This window comes from Mustela erminea, chromosome 5 (assembly GCF_009829155.1).
Source record: "Mustela erminea isolate mMusErm1 chromosome 5, mMusErm1.Pri, whole genome shotgun sequence".
NCBI lineage: Eukaryota > Metazoa > Chordata > Mammalia > Carnivora > Mustelidae > Mustela > Mustela erminea.
Window position 1 is genome coordinate 61,730,179 of NC_045618.1, and position 13,132 is coordinate 61,743,310.

At 48.0% G+C, this 13,132-nt stretch overlaps 1 protein-coding gene across 1 annotated transcript; it reads right to left on the bottom strand.

Annotated features, from left to right (window-relative positions):
* Positions 1-184: 184 nt before the first annotated feature.
* Positions 185-2,902, bottom strand: RHOV (ras homolog family member V). Its single transcript, XM_032343320.1, has 3 exons — positions 2,584-2,902; positions 2,304-2,362; positions 185-2,110 (listed from the first exon to the last, which is right to left on the bottom strand). Exons 1-3 carry the CDS (start codon positions 2,789-2,791, stop codon positions 1,667-1,669), a joined length of 711 nt encoding a protein of 236 aa, XP_032199211.1. The 5' UTR covers positions 2,792-2,902; the 3' UTR covers positions 185-1,666.
* Between the last annotated feature and the right edge of the window lie 10,230 nt (positions 2,903-13,132).

The following is a 13,132-nucleotide window of genomic DNA, read 5'->3' on the forward strand; positions in this document are numbered from 1 at the left end:
CAGGATTTCTGGGACCAAACTTGTATTTCAATTATTTTTTTTAAAAAGATTTTATTTATTTGACACAGAGAGAGAGATCACAAGTAGGCAGAGAAGCAGGCAGAGAGAGAGAGAAAAGAGAGGGAAGCAGGCTCCCCACTGAGAGCCCAATGCGGGGGGGCTGGGGGCTCGATCCCAGGACCCTGAGATCATGACCCCTGCCGAAAGCAGAGGCTTAACCCACTGAACCCCTCTATTTAAATGATTGACAACTGGCACCTTGGTCCTTCTGCGGACTGAATGCCAAGATCAAAGACTAGGTCCAATCACCTTGACCCAGAGTTTGACCAGTGGTTGAGCTTTAGACTGTAAAGAGTCCCTTCATGCTCAGGCTCTGAAGCAGGTGGTCCCCCACCCCAAGACCCTGTGGACAGTTGGAAGGATCAGAGCAAGGAGGTTTGGAGGGCCCAGCATTGCCGGAGAGCCCGAGCGCTGAGGGAGGTGCTCTAGAAAGGAGGGGCAGAGGGGCGGGGCAACACCCGCTTGGTGAGGTCATGGGAAAGCAGCTCTGGCGCTGACACCTGGGGAAACCCGTTCCTAGGCTGCTTCCCACGCTAGCTCTCCTGGGAACCGGCTAAGCCCCAAGTGGGGAGCCCCAGACCTGCCCCCCCCAGTCCAGTTCCCATCACACTATCTCATCTAGTCCAGCCCCCACCTATCAGTTTGGCCTCAGACCTTCAGTGCCCAACCTATCTATCCTGGCTGCTGGGCCTTGAAGAGGGCAATGGGCAGACAGCTTCAGGAAATGACACAGAGACAGCAGCTTCAGAAACCTAAGACTTTATTTGTAGACTCTGTACCGTCCTACCTTCTAGGCTGTGGCCTTAGAGAAAAGTGACCCCAGCCCCTTCCTCCTCTAGGCTCTAGGTCGCAGTTCCTCCCCCTCCTCTTGCTGGGCCTTGCCTCTCACTTCCTGCCCAGCTCCTGGCCCAGCCAGTTTGGGCAGTGCCTAGGGAGCCCTGAGTCCCAGTTCTTCCCAGGGACCAGCCCTGCCCTCCTGGGCCCTGGGGGCAGAGGGCAGCCCAGGTGTCAGCCTTACTCTTCAGCTGCCCCACTTTTCTGCTCCCCTTGCTCTTCCCTCTTCCAAACCTAGCCCTCTGACCTGCCTCCTCACCGTACTGCCTCCTGTCCCAAGGCTCCAAGACCTCACTTTCAGCTCCCCACTCTGTCTCTCCTTGACTTCTTACCCAGTCCATCCCGAACTTCTCTCCAAATCACGGCTGGACAACCTCCTGCCCTCCAAAATGCCTGGCTCTTCCTCTCCCACTGTGCCAAGGTGGGGACCACCATAGGGAGTCCTAATTCAGCCAGGCTGACCTGGGGGCTCATGATAAGAAACTGGGAATCGGATCCCAAAATGCTTGGAGGTGACGTGGCTGGCACTGTTAGGACCAGCCCACGAAAATGAAAGTGCTGGGATTTGATTTCTCTGTGACCCTGACCACAGAAATCCAAACCAGAGCCCCTCACCTATTAGAGCAGGCAGTTGGAGGCCTGTGTCCTCACAGTGTTCAGATGAAACTGAGTCCCATGGGGTGGCCTGGCCCTGCCAGCATCCCCCCTCAAAGGCCCCAGTTTCCAGAAGTCTGTGGGCTTATGCCTACTACTCCCTAGCCACCGAGGCTCTTCAAACAAAGCAAAAGAACTTCTTCCAGCGGCAGCGGGAGAGAGTACGCACACCTTTGGCATTCAGTTTCTTCTCCAACCGGGCTTTATGTTCAATGGCGCTGAGAATAGCCGAGTCAAACACCTCTTTCAAGTTCTTCTGCGTCAAAGCAGAGCACTCAAGGTAGCAGGAGGCTCGGATTTTCTCCGCTAGACCCTGAGCCTGGGGTTGGGGCACAGGGCCCTCCCGGCCCCCCTGGTCCAACTGAATCAGTACATTGACATCGTCCCTCAGGTCGGCCTGCGTACCCACCAGCAGCACAGGTGCCTGGGGGTTGTGAGTGCGGATCTCCGGCAGCCATTTCTCTGTGATGTTCTGGAAAGAGCTGGGCTGCACCACGCTGAAGCAGGCCAAGAAGACATCGGTATCCGGGTAGCAGAGAGAGCGAAGGCGGTCAAAGTCTTCCTAGGATGGGAAGGCCTGATCATTAGCAGCATTATTCCCTGCCACAGGTTTTTGGGAATCTGATTGTCACCGGGGTTGCAGACCTGAGAGTCAGAAGGGCCCAAGACCTTCTCCATTCCTTATCCATCTAGGGTCCTCCCAGGCTCCAGCCCACCTTCTCCCAGTCCATTAGGGGTCGCCCCCAGCTTCTCACCTGTCCCGCTGTGTCCCAGAGCTCAATGCGCACCGGCGCTCCATCCACCAGGACTTGCACTATAGGGTCAGGGAGGGGTGCGGTGGCGGGGGGGCGGCGAGTTAGGAAGAGCGTCCAGGGCCCCACCAGACCTCACCAGCGCCACCTCTGGGCTTTCTCCCGCCTCCCTCCCGGGGGGCTCCCTTGCCCTCCCGGCCCCGAGCCGGCCCCGAGCCGACCCCGGCCGACGAGTGCACAACCCTATCCCCAACCACGCGGCCGCCGGGGCCGTTGAACGTACCGGAGAAGGTGTCCAGCGCTGTGGGCCGGTAGCGCGCGGGGTATCCATTGCAGGTGTAGCTGACGATGAGGCTGCTCTTGCCCACGGCGCCGTCGCCCACCAGCACACACTTGATGCCCAGCTCCGGGGGCGCGCTGCCCCGCCGCGGGGGAGGGGTCGGGGCCCGGAGCGGGGACGACTCGGCCTCGCTCAGCTCCCGCGGGGGCATGGCCCGCTCCGGGGACAGCCCGGGACCAGGCTCCGCTGCGCTCCGGAAAGCAGGTGCCGCAGGCCACCTCCGACTGAGTCCGCCAAGGCCCGGCGCGCTGGCCCGCCGCTAACCCCGGGTATATGTGGGGCCCCGCCCACCTCATCTGCATGTCCCGAGCGGCCTCGAACCCCGCCCACCCGCCAGGCCTCCTTCCGCGCCTCGCGCCGCAGTGCACCCCATGAGGCCAGGCAATCACAAACGCCGGGAGGAAGGGAGGCAGGACGAAAACTGGAGCTCAGGGAATCGCAGGTGCAAAGACAAAGAATCGCCAAAATGAGGCAGATCGAGGTATCTTGGCGGAGAAAGCTATCCAGGATTTATCGTTAAGAGGAAGAAGCAAGTTGTAGCACACACAATACAGCCTGTTCAAATTAAACCTTTGTTGAAAATAAAAAAACCTAGATATATGTTTGCACGAGTATGAAAGTCTGGATAATAATTAATCCGAAGCGAGCACTATCGTTAAGAGGAAGAAGCAAGTTGTAGCACACACAATACAGCCTGTTCAAATTAAACCTTTGTTGAAAATAAAAAAACCTAGATATATGTTTGCACGAGTATGAAAGTCTGGATAATAATTTTCTTAATTAACGAATGATTTTTTAAAAATGTGTACACCATGGCAGCACCTGGCTGGTTCAGTCCTTAGAGCATTCAATTCTTGATCTCAGGAATGTAAGTTCAAGCCCCATTCTGGGTTACTTACAGATTATTTCAAAATAAAATCTTAAAAAAAAAAAAAAACATCATAAAGAGAGGATAAACTCAAGCATGAATACATCAAGCAGGAATTTACTGTAGTCCCAGGGAATAGCTCCCTCTAGATTAGGCCTGGAGGCAGGTCTTAAACACCTTCACTATATTCTGCTAAAGGAATTCGGGGTGCTGGAGAATCTAGCTGAAGAGGATCTCCAAGGACAGTTCTCCATTTGAGTATTTTCTAAATCCCCAAAGTCCCTAATACTATCTTCATCATCATCATCACAAACACATAGTAATTTACCTCTTTGTTGACGCTGTTCTGGGCCACCCACTGTCCTTTACAGAAGGGGTTAGTGAGACCATATATGCCAAGGTAGCTCTAGGAAGGTCACCCAAGAGAGCTAATTTCATTTCTATTTTGCAGCTATACCAAGTGACATCAGGCCCAGAATCCTTTCTCTGAATTCCAAGATAGTCTTTCATCTCAGCCTGTATGAAGATCATTAAAAACACCTCGTTCTTGAGTTGTTGCAGGGAGAATGTTGGGAGGGGAGGAGGCAATGAACATTAAAGAAAAGAGATAATCCCCCCAAAAAAGAAAAGCAAAGAGATAATCTTATTTCTTATTACTACCAATAGTATAAAAATCCACAAATCCAAATCTCGAAATCTCGTTGAAAAAGTGTCAGGATCCCTGATTTTTATTTTTTCTTCCTTCCTTCCTTGTCAAGAATTGAGGACAACACCTAGAAAGTTGCTGATTTAACCATTAAAATCTTGACTATGGGAAATGGTAGGATCCTGTCCAATATCCACTTCTATATCCCAATGTCTCCCTCCTACATTCCCTACATCCAAATATCTGGGGATCCTAATAATCCCTGATTATAGGCCCAAAGACTTCTCAGACATATCCACCTATATTTATTCATCTAGCAGATGAAAGAGGCCCCAAAGTGTTGTCTTACCTCTGTATCCCCCAGGAGGTCCAAAAGTTGTTCTTTTTGCTCTCCAGGAAAAGGAGATAAGAATGGGGATTTGAAAAGACAGGTAAACCAGGAGACCCATCCTAGTATTCCTAGTTCTTCCACTCATTAGCTTTGTGACTTCTCAGAAATTCCTTGATCCGGCTTAGCATTATAAAATGACAAGTGAAAAAAAAATTAAAATAAATGACAGGTGAAGCCTGTTTACTTTTGAAAACCTTTCTAGTGCTAGCAATCTGTGATTCAGTGAATCAGGTGTCGGGGACAAAATTACTACACACACACATGGGGGCTCTTCTTCACAAAACTCTTGTCCTTTTGCCCAAGTTTTAATAATAGTTTAATTGTAGCTATAAATTTGAGGGTAATCTTGTTTAATCCTTTCTGCAGGAATGAAGGGTATATAAAAATAATACACAAATGGGGGGAGGTGTCTGCCGGCGTGAAAGCCCTGACTGGGCCTGTGACAGGCCCCAAGGGTGGGGACACTTTCTGACCTAGGTCCCTCTGTCTGAGCTGGTTTAAGGACAGTCTTGCCAGCAAGAAGGGGAGGGTGGAGACAACCCTGGGAGCTGGTGAGTCACCTGTTTCTCAGCTAAGGACTTGCCATTGTAGCAGCTACAGCTGGGAAAGTACCCTTCTAATGGTGGGTTGAGTCTTACTCCTGCCCGCCCCATAACCTGGACAGATCGTCCGTCCTAACCTCCAGTCAGACATTTGCTAAGATTTAAACTTGACCCTAACATTCTCTCTAAAGAAATGTTTGATTCAAGGGCTGGGGCAGGAAATATACAAGATGAGCCAGGAACATTCTGTGGTACAGAGAGTAAGGACGCCCTAAACGAAAGAAAGCGAAGATGGAGGCACATCAAACAGACACCAAGCCAACTAACTGAAAGAGTTTCCAAAGGCCAAATCTGGAACGAGTTGAGCAACAAAATTAAGACATATTGGATTATGACCCAAAGAATAACATAAATATCCACAAGGCTATTCTGATATAAATAAACGATTGAGTACCTAAATCAATAGGCCATCATAGACAAATCTCCCATGGAGAATTCCAAATAATATGTGTAGAACCAGGAAGAGGAACATAACCCCCAACTCCTTAAGAGTGGCGCTGTGCGTAGTGACTTTCTTCCAAGGAGGACGGTATAAAAAAAGTGGAGGGGGAATGAATAACTTCACAGTGGAGAATCCTGATGAACTCTCCCTCAACCCGGTGATCAAGATGAAGATCAACATTGATAAGTCAAGTTGATAGTTATGTACGCTTGATATGATGTAATGAGAATGGCATTTTTCCTCTGTAGTCTTCCCTACTAGAACCTAGGTCTAATCAAGAGAACAATGTCAGGAAAGTTCCATCTGAGGGGCACCTGGGTGGTTTAGTTGGTTAAGCGTCTACCTTCAGCTCAGGTCATGATCCCAGGGTCCTGGGATTGAGTCCTGAAACAGGTTCCATGCTCAGCAAAGAGCCTGCTTCTCCCTCTCCCTCTCCCTGCCACTCTGCCTACTTATGCTCTCTCTCTGTCAAGTAAATAAAAAGAAAAAAAAAAATCTTAAAAAAAAAAAGAAAGAAAAGTTTCATCTGATAGACACTTTATGAATTGCCTGCCCAGTCCTCCTCCAAACTGTCAACGTCATAAGAAACAAGGAAAGTCTGAAAAACTGCTGAGAGTTGAGGGGAGCCTGAGGAGAATGGCTACTGAATGTAAGTAATATGGTGTGTGGACCGATTCTGGAGCTGAAGGAGGATCTTAGGGGAAAACTGAGGAATTCCGAACACAACTTGAATTTAGTTAACAATAATGTATCCATGCTGGTTCGTTAATCATGACAAATATAACCACATAATGTAAGATGTTCATCAGAGGGGAACCTGGGTTGGAGGTATATGGAAATTATCTTCTCAACTTTTCCTGTAAATGTAAACAGTTTATTTAGAAAGAAAGAAAGAAAAGAAAACACTCAAAAAACCAAAACATGGCCCTGACATTGAATCATGGCAGTAATAACCTTTAGTTTCCAAAATGTCTGACACAGGTGTATGGGGCTTAGAAATTAGTGCTTTAATTTCTCTGTCTTATGGGAAGCAAAGCGAGACGGCTGGGGGAGAGGGTGAGTATACTGGGGCCCAGAGGAGCTAGGGGACTTGCCCAATATTAAAGAGGCTATTAAGTGCTGGACACTTCACAGGTTCACCCTCAGGTGTGGCCAAGTTCATGAGCATTTCTCTTGTTCCCTTATCTTATTTAAAATTACTGTTTATTGAGGCACCTGGGTGGCTCAGTCATTAGGTGTCTGGCTTGGCTCAGGTCATGATCCCACAGTCCTGGGATCGAGCCCCGCATTGGGCTCCCTGCTTGGCAGGGAAGCCTGCTTCTCCCTCTCCCTCTCCCCCTGCTAGTGTTCCCTCTCTCACGTGTGACTCTCTGTCAAATAAATAAATAAAATCTTAAAAAATAAAATAAAATAAAATTACTGCCTACTTTAGGATTCCTAGGTAAAACCTCAATGAGAGTAAACCAAACCGATCTCAAATAAACAAACAAACAAACTGATCTATCCCTACCCCACCATTGTGCTTTTCCTACACCTGAAACGGTGTTAACAACAACAAAAAGCTGGTAGTTGGGTAGCTTGGACTTAGCAAGGTCAATGTGCCGACTCTTTGTAAGAGAAACACGCCCGGAGCAGTCTTTCTCCAGTTCCCGGGGAACACTCTGCTCCAAGCCTCCCAAGTCAGGCCCACTGCTCAGGAGGGTCCCCAAGAAAGAACTGCACATTTAGCACTTCATTTGGCAGTCATACCTCAGTAAAACTGGGAAAAAACACCCCTTATTTACCATACTACTGCTACTACTGCCATACAATAGACTGCACAGTTAATAGGTTTCTTTTTTTTTTAAGATTATTTATTTATTGGGGCGCCTGGGTGGCTCAGTGGGTTAAGCCTCTGCCTTCAGCTCAGGTCATGATCTCAGGGTTCTGGGATCGAGCCCCACATCGGGCTCTCTGCTCGGCGGGGAGCCTGCTTCCTCCTCTCTCTCTGCCTCCCTCTCTGCCTACTTGTGATCTCTGTCAAATAAATAAATAAAATCTTTAAAAAAAAAAAAAAGATTATTTATTTATTTATTTATTTATTTGACTGACAGAGATCACAAGTAGGCAGAGAGGCAGGCTCCCTGCTGAGCAGAGAGCCCACTGCTGGGCTTGATCCCAGGACCCTGAGATCATGACCTGAGCTGAAAGCAGAGACTTTAACCCACTGAGCCACCCAGGCATCCCAACTGGGTTTTTTAAATTTGTTTTTAATTAATATCTAATGTATTATTTGTTTCAGGGGTACAGGTCTGGGATTGATCAGTCTTACACAATTCACAGCGCTCACCATAGCACATACCCACCCCAGTGTCCATGACCCAGCCACCCCATCCCTCTCTACTTGGTGTGCTTGTGTCCTGGGAGGGAGTTGGTGGCAAACTCAGCTGTCTGGGCTGAGCTGGCCTCATGGTGTCCCCTCCCCAGCTCCCCCAACAGGATCCTGCTAGCCAACCCTTCAGCCCAATCCCATCTGAGCTGTCCATGTCCTCTGGCTCCCATGGCTCAGTCTTCTGCCCTGCCCTGCATGTTCCCTCTAATTCCGCTTTAGCCTCTGCTTTTACCTCTTTCTCACCACCTCCTCTACATCTAGCTAATCCCAACTGCTACTGCCCGACACGCCCCCAGTCCCTTTTTCCTGCCCAGACCTCACACTCAAGCCCTGGCCAATATTTTTTAAAGGCCTGCGGGAGTTGAAACCTGAAAAAATTCATCTATAAAGGACTCCCGGAACCTCTGGGTGGCTATCAATTGAGCATCTGCTTTTCTTTGAAATACAAGACTCTCCTCTTCCTTTTCACGTCCTTTGCCACAGTAATCACCTCCTACTTGCCTCCCATCTTTGCTTTGTACATTTCTGGTGCACCCAAGCTTCCCTAAGTCAAAACACTTATTCTGTCACTCTCTCACTCAAAGCCTATAACGAATTCCCATTTAGCCATTGGATAGTGTCTGAGTCTCTACCTGACATCCCACATCCTTCAGTTAGAGTACAACTCCAGCCCCGCAAACAATCCTTACGAGAATTTTCAATGAGGAAATGTGAAAAGATAACATTAAATGGTACAGAATTATAAAGACAGTTTGAGCCCAAGTGTTTTTAAAAAGTGTACAGTTAGAATAAAAGAGAATCCTATACGAAGAGTGTATATTAAAATGTGGAATCAGGGGCGCCTGGGTGGCTCAGTGGGTTGAGCCGCTGCCTTCGGCTCAGGTCATGATCTCAGAGTCCTGGGATCGAGCCCCGCTTCGGGCTCTCTGCTCAGCAGGGAGCCTGCTTCCTCCTCTCTCTCTGCCTGCCTCTCTGCCTGCTTGTGATCTCTGTCTGTCAAATAAATGAATAAAATCTTTAAATAAATAAATAAATAAATAATAAAATGTGGAATCAGTGGCACCTGGTTGGCCCAGTCGGTTAAGCACCTGCTTTCAGCTCAGGTCATGATCCCAGGCTCCTGGGACAGAGTCCCCCATTGGGCTCCCTGCTCAGTGGGAAGTTTGCTTCTCCCTCTGCCTGCCACTCACCCTACTTGTGCGTGCATGCTCTTTCTCTCTCTCTTTGACAAATAAATAAAATCCTAAAAAAAAAAAAAAAAATACTGGTTGTCAGCCCATGACCCTTCCCTGAGGCTGCAGCACCTGCCCAAATGGCTGGGTCTCAGGTCCAACCAAATCCTTAGTTGCTTCGCCCCAAAGACTGACTCCACTGCCCAAAGCTTCTTCTGGAACAGGAGCTGAGGCCTGATACCACTGAGGTCCATTCACTTTGCTGTGAGTAACCTAGAGCACATATTATCCTTTGATGCTGATGAGGATAATGATGAACAGCAGCAGCTTTGCAAAAAGAGAGCTCAGTAAACAAACATTCAATGAATAATGCTATGGTTCCAAACTCTCTTCTCGGCACTGTCTATATAAACTAGCATTTTACACACTTGTAAATAGGGCTATCTAAATTCTTTAGCAACTGGTATAGCCTCAGAAAGAGATAGTCCCCGTGCTGTAGCAGCTTTTTAGAAGACTGGGTTATGCCCAACATTAACCTCTTAGTGGCTGGATCCTGGGCAGGAGTGACAGGGTGGGGCACACTCAGGGAAGTGGGTACTTTAACAACTGGTGTGGTCCTACTGGTGTGTGCCTGTCGAACTTCATCAGTCTGTTTGGATTTGGAAGGAGTATAAACCAAGCAAAAAGGGCTTGGAAACAGGGCATCTGGGTGTTCAGTCGGTTAAGCCTCTGCCTTTGGCACAGGTCATGATATCTGGGTCCTAGGAGAAAGAGCCCTAGGGCTCCTTGCTCAGTGGGGAGTTGGCTTCTCCCTCTGCCCGTTCCCACCCCCCTCAACTTGTGTTCTCTCTCTCTTTCTCTTTCACAAGCCGGCAGAGTGGCAGGCAGAGGAGAAGAGACAAGCAGGCTCCCTGGCCAGCAAGGAACCCGATGCAGGCAGGACTCTATTCCAGGACCCTGGGATCATGACCAGAGCCGAAGGCAGAGGCTTAACCGACTGAGCCACCCAGGAGTCCCTCTCTTTCTCTTTTTTTAAAAGATTTTATTTATTTATTTGACAGAGAGAGAGACTGTGTGAGAGAGAACACAAGCAGAGGGCATGGGAGAGGGAGAAGCAGACTCCCTGATGAGCAAGGAGCCCAATGCTGGGCTCAATCCCAGGACTCTGGTACCATGATCCAAGTGGAAGGCAGATGCTTAAGGACTGAACCACGCGGTGTCCCCCACCTCTAATAAATGGAGAGAAAAAAATGCTTGGGAACAGCCTTAAAAAAACAGCAGGAATCAAGCCCAGGGGAAAAAGAACGGGGTCCATTTGGAGCTAAAGCTAGCTTAGTCTGGCTGAGGAAGAGACAGATAAGCAACGAGCTGGCAAGGGAAGCGGGAGCCCGATCAGGTCACAACAGAGCTGCTCTTGTCCTTCGGAGTTATTTCACAGGAGAACAGCAGGCTTAGAGTGACCAGGACTAAGGGCTGTCTTGAGACGCCAAAATTTCAATGTTAAAATTGGGAGGGCTGGGGGGCACCTGGGTGGCTCAGTCAGCTAAGCATCTCAATCTCTGTTTCAGCTCAGATCATGATCTCAGGGTCATGATCTCAAGATCTTAAGATCAAGCCCCACATCAGGCTCCCCCCTGAGCATGGAGCCTGCTTGAGATTCTCTCTCACCCCCTCTGCCTCTCCCCCTGCTCACATGCACTCCCTCTCTCTAAAAAAATAAAAATAAATAAAATAAGAGGGCTGGTCACCCCAACTAGATCTCTTTTTCACTCCTGTTAGCAGGTCCCGTGTGCTCTTCAGAAGAGCCACAACAACTGAACTAGAAACAGAGCAGGATTTTCCAGACCAATGTGAAATCTGCATTTTCTATTTTGCGAAAGTACCGATAGAAAAGGTACTGGGTTTTGTTCACATTTAAATTCATATAAAACTATTATTTCCAAATCGAATTCCTTTCCCCTCTTTTATCTCAAATACAATTTCATTGACAAGAGACAAATTTGCTTGGTGGTCAAGAGCCTAGGCTTTGGTCCCTAGCACCTGGATTAGTAGCTAGATTGTGTTATTTACTAGCTGTTGTCTTCTCAGTCTCCTTGCCTATAAAATGGGGTTATAATAGTACCTATCTCCGAGAATGTTGTGGGAATTAAATGAATTATGGAGAATGCTTAAAATAGTGCCCATAGAGAGAGCTGCAAGGGGGCTCTATTATAATTATCTTCTCTCTGGATCGGGGCAATTTTTTTGGATGAAGTCATGGGCCTGCCTGAGAATGAACAATACAGATTTGTCAGGGAAGGTAAGGCTCAGAATTTTGTCTCCTGTGACCCAGAGAGGGAACACGAAAGAACTGAGCTTTTTTTTTTTTTTTTTAAGATTTTATTTATTCATTTGACAGACAGAGATCACAAGTAGGCAGAGAGGGAGGCAGAGAGAGAAGGGGAAGCAGGCTACCTGCTGAGCAGAGAGTCTGAAGCAGGGCTTGATCCCGGGACTCAGGGATCATGACCTGAGCCAAAGGCAGAGGCTTTAACCCGATGAGCCACCCAGGCGCCCCAAGAACTGAGCTTTTATTGAAGTCACCATCCTACTATCCTGGCATTGTTATTACCTTTATTTTACAGAGGAGGAAACGGAGTCTCCTTAGAGGGGAAGTGACTTGCCCACGGCCTCAACGCTAAGAGAGAGCCAGGACTGTGGAGCCCAGGTTTGTGCTCCCAACACCACCCTCTTCTCAGGCCTTCCCTTAAGGATTATGGGCTACAAAGCAAGTTATCTATTGTTTTGTTATCCTTTGCCATATAAGTACTGATTACACTCTAACATGTGGGCAGAGATCTTTTTAAAATTTTGTATTGTGATCAACTTCATTTAGATATTACGGAGAAGATGTACACATTGTGAGGCGCCTGGGTGGCTCAGTCAGTTGAGCATCTGCCTCCTGCTCAGGTCATGATCCCAGGGTCCTGGGATTGAGCCCCACATCGGGCTCCCTTTCTCCCTCTCCCTCTGCCTCTCCCTGCAGTTTGTGCTCTCTCTTGGTTACTCTCTCTCTCTCAAATAAATAAAAATTTTTTTTTAAAGATACACCCTTTTTAAGTTTTTTTTTTTTTTAAAGATTTTATTTATTTATTTGACAGAGAGAAATCACAAGTAGATGGATAGGCAGGCAGAGAGAGAGAGAGAGAGGGAAGCAGGCTCCCTGCCGAGCAGAGAGCCCGATGCGGGACTCGATCCCAGGACCCTGAGATCATGACCTGAGCCGAAGGCAGCGGCTTAACCCACTGAGCCACCCAGGCGCCCCCCTTTTTAAGTTTTGACCAATGTGTCCTCCTCTAGCATCATCAGCACCAGCACAATCAAGATATGAAACATCTGCATCTCCCCTTAAAAGTTCCTTCTTATTCCTTTCTAGTCAATCCTCCACCCCCTAGAATAGGTCCTGGGAAAAACACGGATCAGCTTTTCTGTTGCTAAAGCTTAAGTTTTGCCTGTTTTAGAATTTCAAATATATATCCCTGCTTGGTGGTGGGAAGCCTGTTTCTCCCTCTCCCACTCCCCCTGCTTGTGTTCTCTCTCTCACTGTGCCTCTCTCTGTCAAGAAAAGAAATAGAATTTCTGTGTACTCTTTTACGTCTGGCTCCCTTTGCTCAACCTGTTTTCGAGATTCATTGCGTGTCAGGGTAATTTGTTCTTTTTTATTGCTGAATAGTATTCTATTGTACAGATATACCACTATTTGTTTATTCTTTTGTCAGTAGACACTGAGCTGTGTTCAATTTGGGGCTATTATGAATAAAGCTGCTATAAATACTTTTGTGTAAATCTTTGCCCAGACATTTTTTTTTTTTTTTTTTTTTTTTTTTCTCTTGGGTAAATACCTAGGCCCGGAACTGCTGGTTCAGAGAGGAAGTGCCTGGTTCATAGAAGAAATGGCTGCACCATTTTGGGGCACCTGGCTGGCTCAGTCATTAAGTGCCTATCTTCAGCTCAGGTCATG

Excerpts from the sequence above, each read along its gene's own strand:
- RHOV (XM_032343320.1), bottom strand. The coding sequence starts at position 2,791 with ATGCCCCCGCGGGAGCTGAGCGAGGCCGAGTCGTCCCCGCTCCGGGCC. Across the intron at positions 2,363-2,583 it reads AGCGCTGGACACCTTCTCCG|TGCAAGTCCTGGTGGATGGA; the intron begins GTACGTTCAACG and ends CTGACCCTATAG. Across the intron at positions 2,111-2,303 it reads TCTGGGACACAGCGGGACAG|GAAGACTTTGACCGCCTTCG; the intron begins GTGAGAAGCTGG and ends TTCCCATCCTAG.